Source organism: Balaenoptera physalus (genome assembly GCF_965194825.1).
Source record: "Balaenoptera physalus genome assembly, chromosome: 16".
NCBI lineage: Eukaryota > Metazoa > Chordata > Mammalia > Artiodactyla > Balaenopteridae > Balaenoptera > Balaenoptera physalus.
Genome location: NC_138898.1, coordinates 55,270,962 through 55,288,170, shown reverse-complemented (window position 1 = coordinate 55,288,170; position 17,209 = coordinate 55,270,962). Strand labels below are relative to the sequence as shown.

Below are 17,209 nucleotides of genomic sequence, written 5' to 3'. Positions count from 1 at the left end.
GATGTTCTCACCTTTCCACTTGAATCAGAGGTTCAAGTGAGGGGGTTGAGGAAGAGGGAGTTAGGGGTTCTTAGAGTCTCTTGTCCCATCTCAAGGGACTCAATGAAAACCACCCAGTCTTTCTTATGCTAGGAACTTGGGCAGGTCTCAGCTTCTGACCTGAAGCTCGGAGAGGGTTGAGGCTTCTCCTGAGGACTGTGGGACTTTAAGCTTCATCACTGATACTTGTGTCACCTTAGAGCTGCCATTTAATCTGAAAGTTTGACTTGCTTTTCAGGGTGTGTCTGGCTTTTCTTCTGATTGCTCTGGTGGTTTGTCCTTAGAAATGCTACAAACGCACTTGCTAAATAATGTGGGGTCAAAATTTAATTCCATTTTTCCTCCTTGTAGATCAGACCCATTGGGTCTGTTGTGTCCAATTTCAAACCTCAAGATGAGTTGGTCACTAGGAAGGTACCTGCTTACTTCATCTCATTGGAGCTCTGTGCAATAAGACGAGCGTCTGAGTGCCCGTTCACTGTTTCATTCTCTCTAGTCTTGTTTACTCATAGATAACATGCCTAGTCCTAGTTTGCAGACTGATGGTTCCAGAGATTGTGCTTGTGCAGACCCATCATCACAGCCATTAGCACAACCACTCAAAGCACAGGTGGCTGTTGCTGGGTTGGTAGCTCTATTTTTATGTGCAGAGGTTAGCACTTTTACTGTTATTAGTGAATATTCTCTAGCTTTCTCTAAAGGAAAGAATCCTAAGTTAGTGTGATAGCCCAGTTTCTATATCCTTGACTTGACCCACTTTTTCTGAAGGTTATGCTATGAAACCTCTGAGTATTACATGGTAAAATATGTAAATCAACTCTTACCTTGCCAAGCCTATAAAATTCTCTCCATTATTACTGGTGTTCTGGAAACTGAATGTCATTTAGGGAAACCACAAAAGCCAGCTGGGGCAGATTTATGCAGGTTAGTGTGGTAGGCCAGTTATTCCAGAGTTGATGGCTTTTTTCATTTTCATGTGTTTTGCATTGGTGGTAGGAATTAAAAATCGGAAGAGTATGTTCCCCTTCCTTTAATCTCAAGTAGAATCTTGTTTTTAAAAGCCTGCTTTTGTGACTACTGCCCTTGTTCCAATGTGTCACAAGTTTTGTGTGGTTTAGTAGCCCTGGGTACAATCATTTATGAACAAATATAGGCTCCAAGGCTGCAAACATTTGTAGAAGCAGCAGATTTTTGAAGATGTTGCCTTTCTTTATTTAGCCCTTGTAGCATCCCACATTCTCAGTGGATTGACAGGTCATCATTCTGGCTCAGGCTCTTGACGGACAGTGATGCTGCCGTGGTTGATAACGCTTCCAAGAGCCCTGATTCCCTGGGATCCACCTGGGGCCATTTGTACTGTGTAGTGAGAATGGGAGCACATCTACAGGTTTCCTCTGCCCTGAGCTAGTGGCAGAGTGTGTGTGTTTCAGTGTGGAAGGCTGGTGAATAAGAGTGGAAATAACCTGCAGTGCAGTGATTTTATTTGGAGGATGCTGATTTTGGTGGTGGTGGTTTGACTTGTTTCAAGAAAACATACTTTTAGGCTCAAGAGTTTGGGGTGGTCAATAGCATGTTTTGAAAAAAAATGGCAGGCCTGTTTCAAAGTCCAGTTAAACCAAACAGGTATTTGCATTCTGCTGGGGTGAGGTCTTTGATACTTTTGGGCATAGGCAGTGTGGATCATATCCTTTCTCTATGTTTTCTGCCAGTGCCTGGATCAAAGTGGAACAGCTCAAGCCATATCATGCACATAAGGAGGAAATGATAAAGATTAACAAGGGGAAACGATTCCAGCAAGCTGTGGATGCCGTAGAAGAGTTCCTCAGGAGAGCCAAAGGGAAAGACCAGGTGAGAGGCTCCACAATTCTCACTTTATGCCGACTCCAGACTAGTTATTTTTGCATAGTAACTGACAGATTAAATATCGCCCGAACCCGAAACTATTCTTAATGCAATGCCAGTGGAGAGAGAGCTACTTCAATTCTAAGGTATCAGCGTTTTGCTAATCAACTTGAAACTCCACGCATGTGGCTGACCTTTCTGGAATAGATTGTTGCTCTTAGGAAAGTCTCTTGGACCCAGGAGAAGTATCTCAGCTTTTGAATATAGCACAGGCCTTCTCCCTTTTATAGCATGGAGATTAGGAGCACGGCCTCTGGGCTATATCCACTCCCTGGATGTAAATCCAGTTTGGGGACTGTGGGCAAGTGACTTGAATTTCTTTTTCAATCCACTTCCGCAAATATAAGTGGAGTTGACAGCAGAGCCTACTTCATAGGGTTGTTGTGTGGATAACACACGTAAAGCACTTATCACAGGGTGTGGCTCCTGTAAATCGTGGTAGTGATGGTGGCGGCTGTTGTGGTGGTTATCATTATTATTATTAAACTTTCAGACATCATCCCACAGTTCTGCTGATGACAAGAATCGGCGTAATTCCAGTGAGGAGAGAAGTAGGCCAAACTCAGGTGATGAGAAGCGCAAGCTTAGCCTGTCTGAAGGGAAGGTGAAGAAGAACATGGGAGAAGGAAAGAAGAGGGTGTCTTCAGGCTCCTCAGAGAGAGGCTCCAAGTCCCCTCTGAAAAGAGCCCAAGAGCAAAGTCCCCGGAAGCGGGGTCGGCCCCCAAAGGATGAGAAGGTTTGTTTTATCTCTGTAGCTTCTGGGGTTAGTGACTTTCTTTTGTATACCGGAGAGCTGAGCTCTACGGTATGCTTCAGCTCCCTGAATGGACATAGAGTCCTCTGCTATGTGCTGCCCTAAAGAATTCTGCAGACCAGGGGAGGGGCACGGCCTGGATGCACGGGTGGACCAGATGGTCGAGGGAGGAGAAGGGTCCACCTGAGCCAGCGTGCAAGGGCTGGCACTGGAAAGAGCTGAGCAGGAAAGAAGGGAAGGCCTTCCATACATGAAGGGCACAGCCCACCTGGGCTAGATGTTGGCATGCAGAGTCTCAGTACTGGTAGAAGAGCTGACAGGTAAAGATAGGTTGTCACCCAATTGTGAAGAGCCTTGAGGTCTACTTGAGCAGTGTTATACTATCATGGAGTCAGTAGAGGGCCGTGAAGGTGTTTGAGCTGGATGTGGAGGTGGCAGTGTGCGCCCAGCTGTGTGTTAGGGATCATGGCGGGCAGAGAAGAAAGGCTCAAAGCCAACGAGAAGGGTAACTTCAGGTGTGCGTTCATAAGGAGCTTTCCTTGGCGGGGGTGGGTGGTGGGTGGGATAGCAAATATTGAAAGGAACTGTGTGAGAGGCACTTCAGAGGAAGAGTTCATAAGATTTGGTAACTGGTTACATATAGGGGATGATGGAAAAAAGGGAAGGGAGATGATTTCAAGTCTGTGCCTGGGGAAATGATGATGCCTTTTTTCTGAGCAGAGGAGTAAGGAGAGGAGCTGGCTTACGGGGCAAGAGGACCAGTTCTGTTTTGAGTGTGATGCATTTGGAGTGATGTCTGGACTGCCAGGGAGGCTTCCAATAACATAGGATGGAAATGTAGATGTGGAGGAGCGAATATCTAGAGAGGACGTTGGATCCATGAGACCAGATAGGGATTGTCTTCGGGGGAAGCAAGGAGAGAGAAGAGTGAAGGGCAGAAGTTGGCTTTGCAGAGAGAATGCACATAGCTCAGGGTTGGAAGAAGTGGGCAGAGCTGGCAAAGTAAAGTAAAGCAGAAATAATATACCTTTAACCTTCTTCCCAAAAAGATTTGTGTATGAGTCTTAGAAGCCAAGGGAGGAGAATTTGAGGTGAAGAGGGTAGTCTGTCAAAACACAGGGGAAGATTGTTAGAGCAGGATCAAGGGGTTAGAAGCCAGATGGCTGGCACAGACGGGTGATGAGGCTGTGATGAAACGCTGAATGTCAGATCAAAACTTAAAAGTTCAGACACCAGTGAGACCAGGCAGGGAAGGGAGAGAGTGCTCAAGCAGGAGGTTGGGCCGAGAGCATTAGGGGTGGCAGCGGCTGCTGTCTGGGGAGGCCAAGGCCCCCCCCTCAGGGTTACAGCCAACTTTTGCCAAATCGTCTGGTTTTTCTCAAGAGAAGCTGGAAATACAGATTTTTTTTTTTTAAGTGAAATGTTCCAGTTTTAAATGTTAGAAGCTAACTCAAATTTTTAAAACACTTTTAGGTCCAAAGGAACATCTCTCTGGACTAGATTCAGCCTGTCAGCTGCCACTGTGCAATCTCTGCGTTAGAGAAGGTCCTTCTCGCTGTTAGATGACCTAAGACAGAGAGTAGATGAGAGCAACTGTAGCGGTGGGGACAGCCCGGGTGACCATGAGTGCAGGGAACCTCCAGCCAAAGGTGGAAAAAGTTTAGAAATTGCCAGGAGCAGTGCGTGAAGAATTTTTCAGGGGGTATGATCTGATTTGATCCAATTGAATTCATTTCCTGGGGACCCACAGAAGTCTGGGCTATCAGGTTTTATACTGTTCTCCAAATTCATGCTGTCTGGTATCTTAAGCCATGGATCTCACCAACTCCTGTGCTCGCCCTGGAGAGAAACAACTTTTTGGATAAAGGGAAGTATAAAGGAGAGGTTAGGAGGAGGACCTAGAGTTTGAATCATGACTCTGTGACTTGTTACAGCTGTGCAACCTTGGACAACTACCTTTGCCTCTGTTTCCTTGTCTGGTCATTGAAAATAATAAAGCCTCTTAGGTTTAAGAATTAAATGAGTAACACAAGCCAAGTACTTAGTGCCTGCGACACTATACATTTGATGAACATTGTACATTTATTATTTTTTAGCAGTAGCCTGTTGTGCAGTGAGAGTGTGGTTGTTTTAGTGCAACCCCAGGGGCTGCTGCCAGGCTTACTTGTAGGGACTCCTCACAAAAGAGTGTGTGTTGCTATAGTAATTGTCATTTGGCTGGCGAGCTCCTCTCTGGAACAGCACAGTAGCCTAGCTTATAACTGGGCAGAGCCCCAGGTGATTGCCGTTCTGGGCCATAATTCTCTGTCCCATGAGGATTAACTGAAAAGCCTGACCTTGATGGCAGGGGTGTCGATTATGTGCGGGAAGGCGAAGGCTGGGTTTGTGTCTAGACTCCGTGTGGGAGCCGTGTGACGGGTGCACACTCACCCTCTCTCTGGGGCTCTTATTTCTGAGTCCTGAGCTGAGAACTGCAACTCTGGGCACGAACCATCCGGACAGGACAGAACTGTCCGTGGCTCTCCGAAGATCCAGACTTGTGCAGAGAGCAAGGAGCCAGGAGTCGAGGCCTTTGGTCAGTACTGGACAGAGAGCTGTGTTCTCGCCTTACTCCCTTCTGTTGTTGTGGCCTTAGACCAGTCACTAGGCTGGTGACCATTGACATTTAAATTAATTTACATTAAACCCAAATTAAAATCCAGTTTCTTAGTCACACTAGCAGGTGCTCCATAATGACATGTGACTCGTGGCTACTGCACTAGATACAGTGGAGTCAGAACGTGTCCGTCATGACAGAAACTTCTCTGAGACAGTACTGCACTGGGCCTCTTTTTTTTTTTTTTGAGCGTCTCCACTGCGGGCCAGGTGTCTAGGGATAAAGCTCTACAGCTGATCTGCTCTTGCCTCTCCACCACAGATTTGACCTCATGTCCCTCTCCCCGTTTGCTGTATTCCAGCCTCGGTGGCCCTCCTTGCATTTCCCCTCGGCTGTCTAGTGGAGATCTCAACATGCCCCACTGAGCTCTTGACTCCCCCACCCAAATGGTTCCTACCTTATGTCTGGGGAGAGAGCAGGCTCCTGGCTCCTGACCATCCTGGGTTCTAATTCTGGCTTTGTCACTTAGCAGCTGTAAAAAGTTGGGCAGATCTCCTCACTGCTCCATGTGGCTTTCTTAGTTTTTTTTGAGATATGGTGGATTCCTTCTGAAGCCAGTACTGTTGTCTTAATGTTCATTATTTGCCATAAGGAATTTTCTCTGTGACCTGCTGACCACACTACAGACCACAATTGGGCTTTCCCGTTACCTCCATCCTTATGAAATTTTGGCACAGGAACACATTTGTTACTTCCAGAACAGAGAAGAAGAAAGGCTCCCTCTGTGTTGACAAGAACTTGCCCTGTTTCTCCCGATGGACAGTCATCAGAGCCGTGCCTGGGGAGACCGTGGAGCCGGCAGGGCTGGTTCGGGGTGGAGTGTGACTCAAGGGAGCAAAACAGTGAAGAGGTGCTCCCCACGTTAGGCGGGAAGACACCTGCTCCTGAGGTGCCACAGCGCTTTGACCATCTGCCTTTCCCTCTGTAGGACCTCACCATCCCCGAGTCTAGTACTGTGAAGGGGATGATGGCCGGACCCATGGCCGCGTTTAAATGGCAGCCAACCGTGAGCGAGGTAATAACCTCTCCCGTGGGCCAGGAAAAGCCCAGCCTCAGAGCTGGTTTCCTGGCCTGACTGTGTGATGTGCTTTTCCTTTCCCCCACTTTTCTTGTGTATGAGGCTTTTGCTTTTTTTTAATTGCCAAACAGTACAGAAGTGAATGAGTTAAAAAGCACAGGTCTCCACCCTGGGGCATCCTGACTGTTAAGCTTGATGTAACTCACTCCAAACCCTTTGGCGCACCCACTTAACCATCATTTATATAATCACATACCCATGTTACAGTTTTTACTTTTGGGAGTAGTGTTGGTTTTCACAAAAGTGGGATCATTCTGCAGATTTTTTCCACTTGGTACTTTATAAACACCCTTTCACCGTATATACAGCTTTGATGTTTGGTAGCTGCACACTACCTTATCCTTGGAGTGGATGCACTGTCCCCCTGTTGCTGGGCCTACTTAGGAAAAGCCCTTGACAGTCCTGCAGTTGTTGTCTCCTCATTTCTGTTAATACTGATCCTCAGTGAGTCAAGACACTCAAGGGTCTGGCACCAGGCACAAGTGGGCCAAAATCCTAAGATCAGAAAAGTCTGAGAATTTGGTTTGGTCTGTTGGGTCATCCGAAGTGACTGGTGAATGATGGATTTAAAAAATAGTATGCTTTTTAAATATTATTCCAGTGTTTGGGAATAACTTATCCACCAACCTGGCAGAAACGTTCATTCTTTTCCACTTGAAACCAGTTTTCCTCCAGGTAGAATGGGCATCGTTTATGAAAGGCTTAGACCAGCAATGGGAGAAGAGTTTCCAGGCAGTTGTAAGAATGAGCCCAGCTCCCAGAGGTGTTTCAGCCAGAGGAGAAGCTGGTTATCAGGTCGAAGGAGGTGACCTTTGTTGGAAGATAACTTGTTTTATTAAGTCATTTTCTGGTTTCAGCCTGTTAAAGATGCAGACCCTCATTTCCATCACTTCCTGCTCAGCCAAACCGAGAAGGTAAGTTGTTCTTTGAGGTTCTTAATCCTTGGTCAGGAGCTGGCCTGAGGGGAGAGTCCTGCTCCTTTGGAACCTCACCCTAGTCTGAAAAGTTAGACTCTACCTGTACTGCTGCCCAGAGCAACTAGTTAAGTTTAAAAGTTACATAGAGGACCACTCGTGAATCAGGCACTGTTAAGATTAAAAATGAACCCAAAAAAGCTTTTAAAACTTAGTGGCTGTGTGGTTGAGACATTTGCAGTTGCCTTCAGAGTCTAGGATGGAAATGAAACCTCAGGAGCTGTCGACCACGCACAAGGTAGCCAGTGCTGCTGGATGAAGGCAATCTCCATGAGCCCTGAGAGTGTGGGGGGAGTTTCCCCAAGTGTCTACAGGGCTATCGGTTAGGCTGAGCCCTGATAGGATCTGCTGATGGTATGTGGCCTTGGAGTTGGACAGATCTGTATTCCAGGCCCAGTTATACTGACCAGGTCTGTAATTCTGGGCACATGACTTAACACCTCTGATTTTCAACGTCATGATCAGCAAAAGTATCTTGTAGAGCTGCGTGAGAGCTGAATGAAGTGACGCAAGTTAACTTTTCATGTGTGGTTTGGAATTCAGTAAGGTTGGAAACCAAATAAGTTTTTTTTTTTTTTTTCCCAAATAAGTTTTTGATGTTAACTCCCCGCTTTGGACCTAACCTTAATAGGGAAATCGTAATGAAGACTGGTTAAATGTTCAGTTTAATAAGTGGTTTTCTCACTTCTTCTTTATTAGCCAGCTGTCTGTTACCAGGCAATCACAAAGAAATTGAAAATATGTGAAGAGGTACGTAGGTTCCATGCCTCCTCATTTTTATTTTCATCAGGGCCTCACATGGACAGGCTGACCTGACGACTTGTGCTTCCTTCCCCTAGGAGACTGGGTCCACCTCCATCCAGGCAGCAGACAGCACGGCTGTGAATGGCAGCATCACACCCACAGACAAAAAGTAGGACCTTTGATGAAGAGGCTTCCTGTGCCTCTGGTTCTGCTGGGGCCAGAGGGTGACCTCAAGGTGGCTTGTTAAGGGTTGTGTCCCAACCGTTGCTGGGACTAAATGGAAAGAGAAAGGGAAAGTTGTAATTCTTACGACTTGCCTAGGAGTAATTTGACTTGTGGGAGACAGAAGCTGCCCTATAAATGTACTGTGGATTTGGCTTCGTGCTCACTGGTGAGTCTCCAAGCAGGGAACACTTGGATCAGTGCTTCTCAGACTTTCCTGTGCCTCAGAATCACCTTGGGGAATTCCCTGGCGGTCCAGTGGTTAGGACTCCGAGCTCTCACTGCCAAGGGCCCAGGTTTGATCCCTAGTAGGGGAAGTAAGATCCCACAAGCCTTGCAGCATGGCCAAAAAAATAAATAAATAAAACAGCTAACTTAAAAAAAAAAAAAAAGAATCACCTGGAAGGCCGCTCGTAAAGCACCGATTGCTTGACTCCACCCCTAGGGTTTCTTCATCAGTAGGTCTGGGGTGGACAGATTCCCAGATAGCTGCTGGTGCTTATCAGGAGACCACACTCTCAGAACCACTGTCCTTGGTGCTGGTGGGGGCAAAAGATGAAGGCAGTGCGTTGTCCTGCCTTCCCTGGCTCTCCCTGCTGTCGCCTCCCTGTCTGTCCTGCGCACCTGCCTGCTGCCCTCCTCCCCAGCCAGACAGGTGGGGGGCTTGACTGTGGTCCCCAGGCCTTAGCTTGCATCCACACTCGCCTTTCCCTCGATTCTCACAGCCAGTTTTGTTGATGGAAAGGGTTCTTGAAGAAGGAGCATTCTCTTGAAGTACGTAGCTAAGTCTGAATCTCCCATCTGAGTCTTCTGTAGGGTTCTTTCTCAGACTGAAAACAGTGTCTTTTACATTATTCATCACTTTTTGTACTGTTGAAGTCACTTGTTCTGTCAGTTATATTTAGTGAACTTCTGTAGTGGAGTGAAGGAGCTAGAGGCATGTTATATGCTAATAAAAAGAGGAATGGGTATTGTCCATTAAATTAATGAGGATTTTGTTGGCTTTTTAAAAAAATCCAGCTCTAGGCCAAGGACAGAGTCCAGTGTTTTCTCCCATCCGTCAAACCCTTTCTTAACATGAGTGTAAAGCCAACTGCAGAGCCGACCAGCTGCATCGTACCCAGTCCACCTGGTCCACATTGTCCATCTTGCCTCAAGGACACCATGAGGGGCTGTCAGCTGCTGTGTTTAAAATGCATAAACTTTATCCCCAGGTCTTCTTGGTGTCCTGGAACACCAAGAAAAGGAAAGAGAATTAGTCTGTCATGATTTAGAATCATAGGGAAAACTTGTACTACCCAGATAGCTGTGAATGACAAAAGATACCTCCTTGTTTTTAAGCTTTGGCTTGAAACTTAGTGGTCAAGGGTGCCATTTGGTGAGGAAGGTGGTGGGTTCCATTTTCAGCATTTGATTCAAATGACTTAGAGCAGGCTGGGACAGAGTATGAGAGTGCATATTCCAGCAAGGATAGGGGAACCTCTGAGCCAGTTTGCAAAGGTGGCTGCAGATATGACTTCCAGGAGACTGAAAATACTGAAAGGATAAGACAGGTCAAAGTGGAGAAGCTGCAGAGGATCCTAGAGCTGAGAGAAACACAAGCTGAAAACAAGAACATGAGGTAATAAATGAAAGAGGGCTTCCCTGGTGGCGCAGTGGTTAAGAATCCGCCTGCCAATGCAGGGGACACGGGTTCGAGCCCTGGTCCGGGAAGATCCGACATGCTGTGGAGCAACTGAGCCCGTGCGCCTTAGAGCTTGCGAGCCACAACTGCTGAGCCCACGTGCCGCAACTACTGAAGCCCGGCGCCCTCTAGGGCCCACGTGCTGCAACTACTGAGCCCATGTGCTGCAACTACTGAAGCCCACGTGCTGTAACTACTGAAGCCCACGCACCTAGAGCCCATGCTCCACAACAAGAGAAGCCACCGCAATGAGACTCCCGTGCTGCAACAAAGAGTAGCCCTGGCTCGCAGCAACTAGGGAAAGCCCGCGTGCAGCAACGAAGACCCAATGCGGCCAAAAAATTAATTAATTAAATGAAGAAAGAGGCATTGTTTAGCCATGTCTCATGCAAGGAGAGTTACAGAAGTGCAAGAACCAAGAAGAGACATTTGGGCAAGGTAAAATCATCTATAAAAGCATGTAGCAGCTCATAGCCCCCAAGTTCTAGGGGTTGTAGGAAGGAGCAAGCTGTAGGAAGTGAAGGTAAGCCGAACATACTGTCCACCTGAGTGCTTCAGTCACAGAAGGATCATAATGGGCCTGCAGTTAGAAGGCGTGGTGGAGAGAAGGACGGGCCAGGGTAGAGCAGCAACGGGGGGAAAGAGGTTCAGGAGAAGAATCCATGCACTGAAAAAGATTGGTTCCAAAGCTCAGGTGAGGCTTTGAAGAAGCGGGGCAAGCCCTGTCCCTGCTGACGGCAAGAGGAGTGCAAAGGTGGTGCAGGGCATGGAGCTGGAAGGGGAGGTGAGCACCAGGATGCCGACTCCGGCAGTCGAGGAAGGTGGCTGGCTCCGCACTTACTGCTCCTGTTACTTGTCATGGATCCCAAGGTGCTTTAAATTGGCATCTCAAGGCCTAGGACTCGAGGTGGCTGATCGGGAACTGTTGCAGGATCTGAAGATAAATGTCTGCCTTCTCACTGTAATGGAATTGTAAGCTCAGACCTTCTATCAAAGCAACAAGGAAATGATTTGGAAGATTTGCCATAAACCGTATGAGTCATACTTCTTGCAGTGGCAGTTGAGGATTTAAAAATGCCTGTTTAAACTTATCAACACTTTGGAACAGTGGCATAATAAGAAAAGGCACACTTTGCCTGCACTACCTCAGGCTCTGCAGTGGTGGTGTCAGCACACCACAGAGCAGTGTTCCTGGTGGTCTGAGGTGAGGCTCCCCAGGTTTATGAGGAAGCGGACGGAGCCTGTGTGGCATTCAGGATCTCACCCTGTCCTCCCCCACCCCACCCCCCACCTTGAACTGATCAGTCTCTCTCTTTTTCAGGATAGGATTTTTGGGCCTTGGCCTCATGGGAAGTGGCATCGTCTCCAACTTGCTAAAAATGGGTCACACGGTGACTGTCTGGAACCGGACTGCAGAGAAAGTAAGCATTCATAGTGGTGCTTGTTGGGTGGGGTGGGACAGAGCCTTGACCCTTGGGGTAACTGAGGATAGGAATCTCGCTCCTGTCTCTCTTCATCGTTCTGCATGCCGTGGAGTAGAAGCCAAGCTCTTAGTTCAGGCAGGTGGGGATGTAGATATACCAGTGTAGGATGTTATCATAAAAACTAAACGTTTAAAACACCCAGGGGTATAAAATGAAGTGGAAATTTTCCTCTCTCTGCCAGTACCTGAAATAAGTAATAGGAAAAAAACCTGTCAGGTTTTTCCATGCACATGCAAGAGTTTGTGTGTGTGTGTGTGTGTGTGTGTGTGTGTGTGTGTGTGTGTGTGTGTGTGTGTGTGTGTGTGTAATGAATTCATTGATATGGAGAGTGTGTATCAACAGATCTCCTTCGTCCTTGTTAATGGCTGCACTATGTTCTGTGTTTGGATTGTATTAACAGCACCGTGCCGTAGAACATTCTGTGGTGAAGGAGATGTCCTATATCTGCACTGGCCTGTGTGGTAGCCACTGGCCACATGTGGCTCTTGAACACTTGATTCATGGCTAGTAGACTGAAGAATTTTAAATTTTGTTTCACTTAAAAATAAACAGTCTCCTGTGGCTAGTGGTTACCATATGGGACAGGACAGGTTTAGAAGTTCTTAACCTAAGGTGGTCCATGGATTCAAGGGGTCTGTGCATGCCCTGAAATGGAATTCCAAGTCTTTTGTAATGGAGAGAGGCCATGGCTCCCATCAAGTTCCCATCCAGGAAAAGGTAAAGAACCATAGTCTAGGACTTACCTGGTTGTGCAGTGGTTAAGAAACCACCTGCCAACGCAAGGGACATGGGTTCGATCCCTGGTCCGGGAAGATCCCACATGCCTCCGAGCAACTAAGCCCGTGCGCCACAACTACTGAGCCTGTGCTCTAGAGCCCGCGAGCCACAACTACTGAAGCCCGCACGCCTAGAGCCCGTGCTCTGCAACAAGGGAAGCTACCACAATGAGAAGCCCGTGCACCACAACGAAGAGTAACCCCCACTCGACGCAACTAGAGAAAGCCCACGCGCAACAATAAAGACCCAACACAGCCAAATAAAATAATAATTAAATAAATAAATAAATAAGTAAAATTAAAGAAAATAAAGAACCATTGTCTAAGTACCAGAAAACTAAAGCACTGTACTTGCCGGGAACAAAGAGACCAAGAAAGAACCAGCCTCTTGAGGAACAAGGTGTGGCTAAGCATGTATTTGTGAAATGATGGGGTGAGCATCCTGTGTGTGCAGCAAGGTGAGAGCTGGAATGAAGGGAGGTAGTAGAGCTGGTGGATTTGAATTAACAAAAATGTTCTAGGCAAAGTAAGACGTTCACTTTGTTAAAACAGTCCTTTTCAAGAATAATAAGGAACTGGTTGGAGAGTTGAGGGAGCCTGGGAGAAAGGAGACTGAAGGCCATGCTAAGAAATGTGGGCTTCAGGTGCTGGGTATTGGGTAGGTGCTGCGGGGCCCTGAGTCAGGAGTGAGATCTCAGGGGCCCTTTCGGCAGATATTTCTGATTCAAGGCCAGGGTAACCAGGAAATCTAGACATGCATACTTGCAGAACATCGGTAGAATCTAAGGGTTTGCATTATAAGTATGTTCCCATTTGATAGAAGTGCCTCCGGTCATCCTGTTTTCTTGATTGGAAAGCTTAATTGTTATAAACATGGCCATTCTTTCCAGATTAATTTATGGGAAGACAGTAGAGCAAAGCAATTATGAACTTGGGCTTGGAATCAGACAGCTCTGCTGCTTACCGTCCTATTTCTTTCAAAAGGAAAAATCAGAAGAAAACAAAATTAAATATTAACATAGATCTTTTAAGTCTGTCTTTTTAAGTCACCAAAGAAAAAGGTGAATTTTTTTTTAATAAATTTATATATTTACTTATTTTTTATTTTGGCTGCATTGGGTCTTCATTGTTGCACACAGGCTTTCTTTTAGTTGTGGCAAGCGGGGACTACTCTTCGTTGCGGTGTGCAGGCTTCTCATTGTGGTGGCTTCTCTTGTTGCCGGACCACAGGCTCTAGGCGCACGGGCTTCAGTAGTTGTGGCTCACGTGCTCTAGAGCTCAGGCTCAGTAGTTGTGGCTCACGGGCTTAGTTGCTCCGTGGCATGTGGGATCTTCCCGGACCAGGGCTCGGACCCATGTCCCCTACATTGGCAGGCGGATTCTTTTTTTTATTATTTATTTATTTATTTTTGGCTGAGTTGGGTCTTTGTTGCTGCATGCAGGCTTTCTCTAGTTATGGCGAACAGGGGCTACTCTTCGTTGTGGTGCGCGGGCTTCTCATTGCAGTGGCTTCTCTTGTTGCGGAGCACGGGCTCTAGGCATGCGGGCTTCAGTAGTTGTGGCTCGCAGGCTCTAGAGCGCAGGTGCAGTAGTTGTGGTGCACGGGCTTAGTTGCTCCGTGGCATGTGGGATCTTCCCCGACCAGGGCTTGAACCCCTGTCTCCTACATTGGCAAGTGGATTCTTAACCACTGCACCACCAGGGAAGCCCAAGATGAATTTTTTTTTAATTAATTTTTATTGGAGTATAGTTGTTTTACAATGTTGTATTAGTTTCTGCTGTACAGCAAAGTGAATTAGCTGTACGTATACATATATCCTCTATTTTTGGATTTCTTTCCCATTTAGGTCACCACAGAGCATTGAGTATAGTTCCCTGTGTTATACAGTAGGTTCTTATTAGCTGTTTGTTTTATACATAGTAGTGTATATATGTCAGTCCCATTCTCCCAATTCATCCCAGCACCCGCATGAATAGTTTTTGATAATACTCCTCACAGCAACAACAACAACAACAAAAATGAAAGGTACGCCAACTAGTGTATTTTTTATTTTTTGGAATTTAAAAATTTTTTATTTCTAAAAATTTCCCACTACCCTAACAATTTTTGTGTATTTTTCCCTAGTTTTTGTGGGGGGTTTTGGGGGTTTTGTTTGTTTGGTTTTGGTTTTTTTGAAGTATAATTGATTTACATTAGTACATTAGTTTCAGGTGTACAGCATAGTGATTCAGTATTTTTATGGGTTATATTTCATTTAAGTTATTATAAAATGATGGCTATATTTTTCTATGCTGCACAATATATCCTTGTAGCTTATTTAGTTTATATATAGCAGTTTGTACTGTCCCCTACTCCTATTTTGCCCCTCTCCAATTCCCTCTCCTCACTGGTAACCACTAGTTTGTTCTATGAGTCTTGTTTCTTTTATTTATATTCATTTATTTGTTTGTTTTTTAGGTTGCACATATAAGTGATAGTGTAGCGTATTTGTCTTTCTCTGACTTATTTCACTAAGCATAATAATACCCTCTAGGTCCACCCATGTTGTTGCAAATGGCAGAATTTCATTCTTTTTATGGCTGACTAATACTCCTCTATGTGTGTGTCTCTGTGTGTACCACATCTTTTTTTTTTTTTTAATCAGTCATCAGTTTTATACACATCAGTGTATACATGTCAATCCCAATCACCCAATTCAGCACACCACCATCCCCACCCCACCGCGGTTTTCCCCCCTTGGTGTCCATACGTTTGTTCTCTACATCTGTGTCTCAACTTCCGCCCTGCAAAGCGGTTTGTACCACATCTTCTTTATTCATTCATCTGTTGATGGACACTTAGGTTGCTTCCATATTTTGGCTGTTGTAATGCTGCTATGAACATTTGGGGTGTGTGTATCTTTTCGAATTAGTGTTTTTGTTTTCTTTAGGTATAAAACCAGGAGTGGAATTTCTTGTTAAAGAAATAGTATAGTAATGATTTAAAGATTTTTAAGTAGCTCACAAAGAGGAAACAATGAATAAACAGAGGTATTAAAGAGATTCAGTAATCAGGAGTAATCAAAATATATCAAGCAGAAAGTTGCCATTTTTGTCTTGTTAAATCATCTAGTAGGACAAATTCTTAATGTATTTATGTGTACTTATTTGTTGTTTTTAAAAAATGTGCTCTGTGTTGGTGATTTGAGACTTTGCCAGAGATCATTATAAATGGACACAGCCCTATTCGAAAGCCATTTGTCTACATTTTTTAAAACCATTTTTGGAGCCTGTTATATTCTACTTACAGAGATCTAAATTCAAAAAATAGAAGAGATGTATATTTGTTGGGGTCATTTATAATTAAAATCAGGCCAGATATTGAACCTGCAGGAGAGCCATTAGGTAAATTCAGGTATATCTCTCAGTGGAGTATCCTGCAGCCATGCATTATAAACAGTAATTATGAAAGTCTATAATATTGATAGATGTAATCATATAAAATATTAAAAGTTAGATGCAAAATAATAGGTCCAAATTATTCTAAATACTTTTTTTAATGCCTTTAGAAAAAGGAAATACAGCAAAATGTTAATGATGTATTTTTGTTATGAGATGTTCTGGGTGATTTTAATTTTCAGAAAAGAAAAGTTAGTGCTTATAGACCGCCCTCAGAAACAATTCAGTAAGGAATGGCAACCTGTTAGCCCCAACCCTGCTTCCCCAGCTCACAGGGCACTGTGTAGATTTCACCACAGCCAAGATAGCGACAGCCACAAAGAGCTGCAGACAAGTACTATTCACATCCTGTTCTTCATTCAGGAAACCTTCAGCAGACGTTTGTTTTGTGCTTCCTGTGAAGTAGAACATGGAACATCCTCCTAGGCAAGACTGGGGACTTCCCTGGCAGTCCAGTGGTTAAGACTCTGCGCTTCCGCTGCAGGGGCGTGGGTTCAATCCCTGGTCAGAGAACTAAGATCTCACATGAGCGCAGCCAAAAAAAAAAAACACAAGACTGTGCTTTAGGGGCTCCCGTCCACTTCCCTGAGCAGTCAGACTACCCGCTGGGGTCCCTGGCTCACAGTCTCAGCCTCCTGCCTTGGAAGGCCACTCAGGAGGACTGGGCACTGCATCTCTGGCCTGGCTGGTGTGTGTGTTGTGCACTGCCTGCAGCTCACATTAGGATCTGTGACTTTTGCAGTGTGATTTGTTCATCCAGGAGGGGGCCCGCCTAGGAAGAACCCCCGCTGAAGTCGTTTCAACTTGTGACATCACGTTTGCCTGCGTGTCGGATCCAAAGGCAGCCAAGGACGTAAGGATCCCCTCCCTCCCCTCAGCGTCTCAGGTTGTGGCTGGGAAAACTGGCTGGCCTCCTCCCCTTCTCCCCTGAGCACTGAGTGAGTGTCTGCATTGGGGGAGGGGTGGGCGGTGGATTTCCTATTTGGGGGCCATCTCCCATTGTGAAGGGTGTTTGCATGGATTGAATACAGACTTCCTTTAATTCAGAACAAAGAATGAAGCTGACTAGGGTCCCTGAGGTCTGTGCTGAAACGTGAAATGGTTCCTCACAGGCTCATGTATTCCTGTTGAGCTGGAAGCTTTGGTGTGCCTGTGGTCCATGTGACAAGTTCCTATGTTTAGCTGTCGCTGTATTTGTATGCTTTAAAAGTTCAAGTGCAGTAGTCATCTTGTTAACTCATGACTGGACTAATCCAAGTAAATCCAAAGAAGCCAAAAAAAAAAAATACTGAGGTTCCATCTTTTCAATGGGAGGTTTTTAATAAAAAGAAACACATGTTCTTTTTGAAGATAAATGGGAGCATACCATAAATTCTCCTCTTTCCCTTGCTTATTTACATGCTCTTCCCTTTTGAGCCTTAATATTTAGCTTCTATTTGGGAAATGAGCCAAAAAATC

General features: G+C 45.6%; 1 protein-coding gene across 8 annotated transcripts in view; it reads left to right on the top strand.

Annotated features, from left to right (window-relative positions):
• GLYR1 (glyoxylate reductase 1 homolog) overlaps positions 1-17,209 on the top strand; it is a gene marked incomplete at its 5' end in the record, with an annotated part of 36,172 nt that overhangs the window by 10,846 nt on the left and 8,117 nt on the right. For 3 of the 8 annotated variants that reach the window (XM_082429041.1, XM_082429035.1, XM_082429034.1), the window contains 8 exons: positions 1,749-1,887; positions 2,435-2,677; positions 6,280-6,366; positions 7,287-7,343; positions 8,103-8,153; positions 8,243-8,316; positions 11,375-11,474; positions 16,494-16,604. In XM_082429041.1, the coding sequence (XP_082285167.1) occupies positions 1,749-1,887; positions 2,435-2,677; positions 6,280-6,366; positions 7,287-7,343; positions 8,103-8,153; positions 8,243-8,316; positions 11,375-11,474; positions 16,494-16,604 (862 nt within the window). Of the gene's footprint in view, positions 1-1,748; positions 1,888-2,434; positions 2,678-6,279; positions 6,367-7,286; positions 7,344-8,102; positions 8,154-8,242; positions 8,317-11,374; positions 11,475-16,493; positions 16,607-17,209 lie in introns of all 8 variants that reach the window. The other 5 variants (XM_082429039.1, XM_082429037.1, XM_082429038.1 and 2 more) reach the window with 4 other exon arrangements.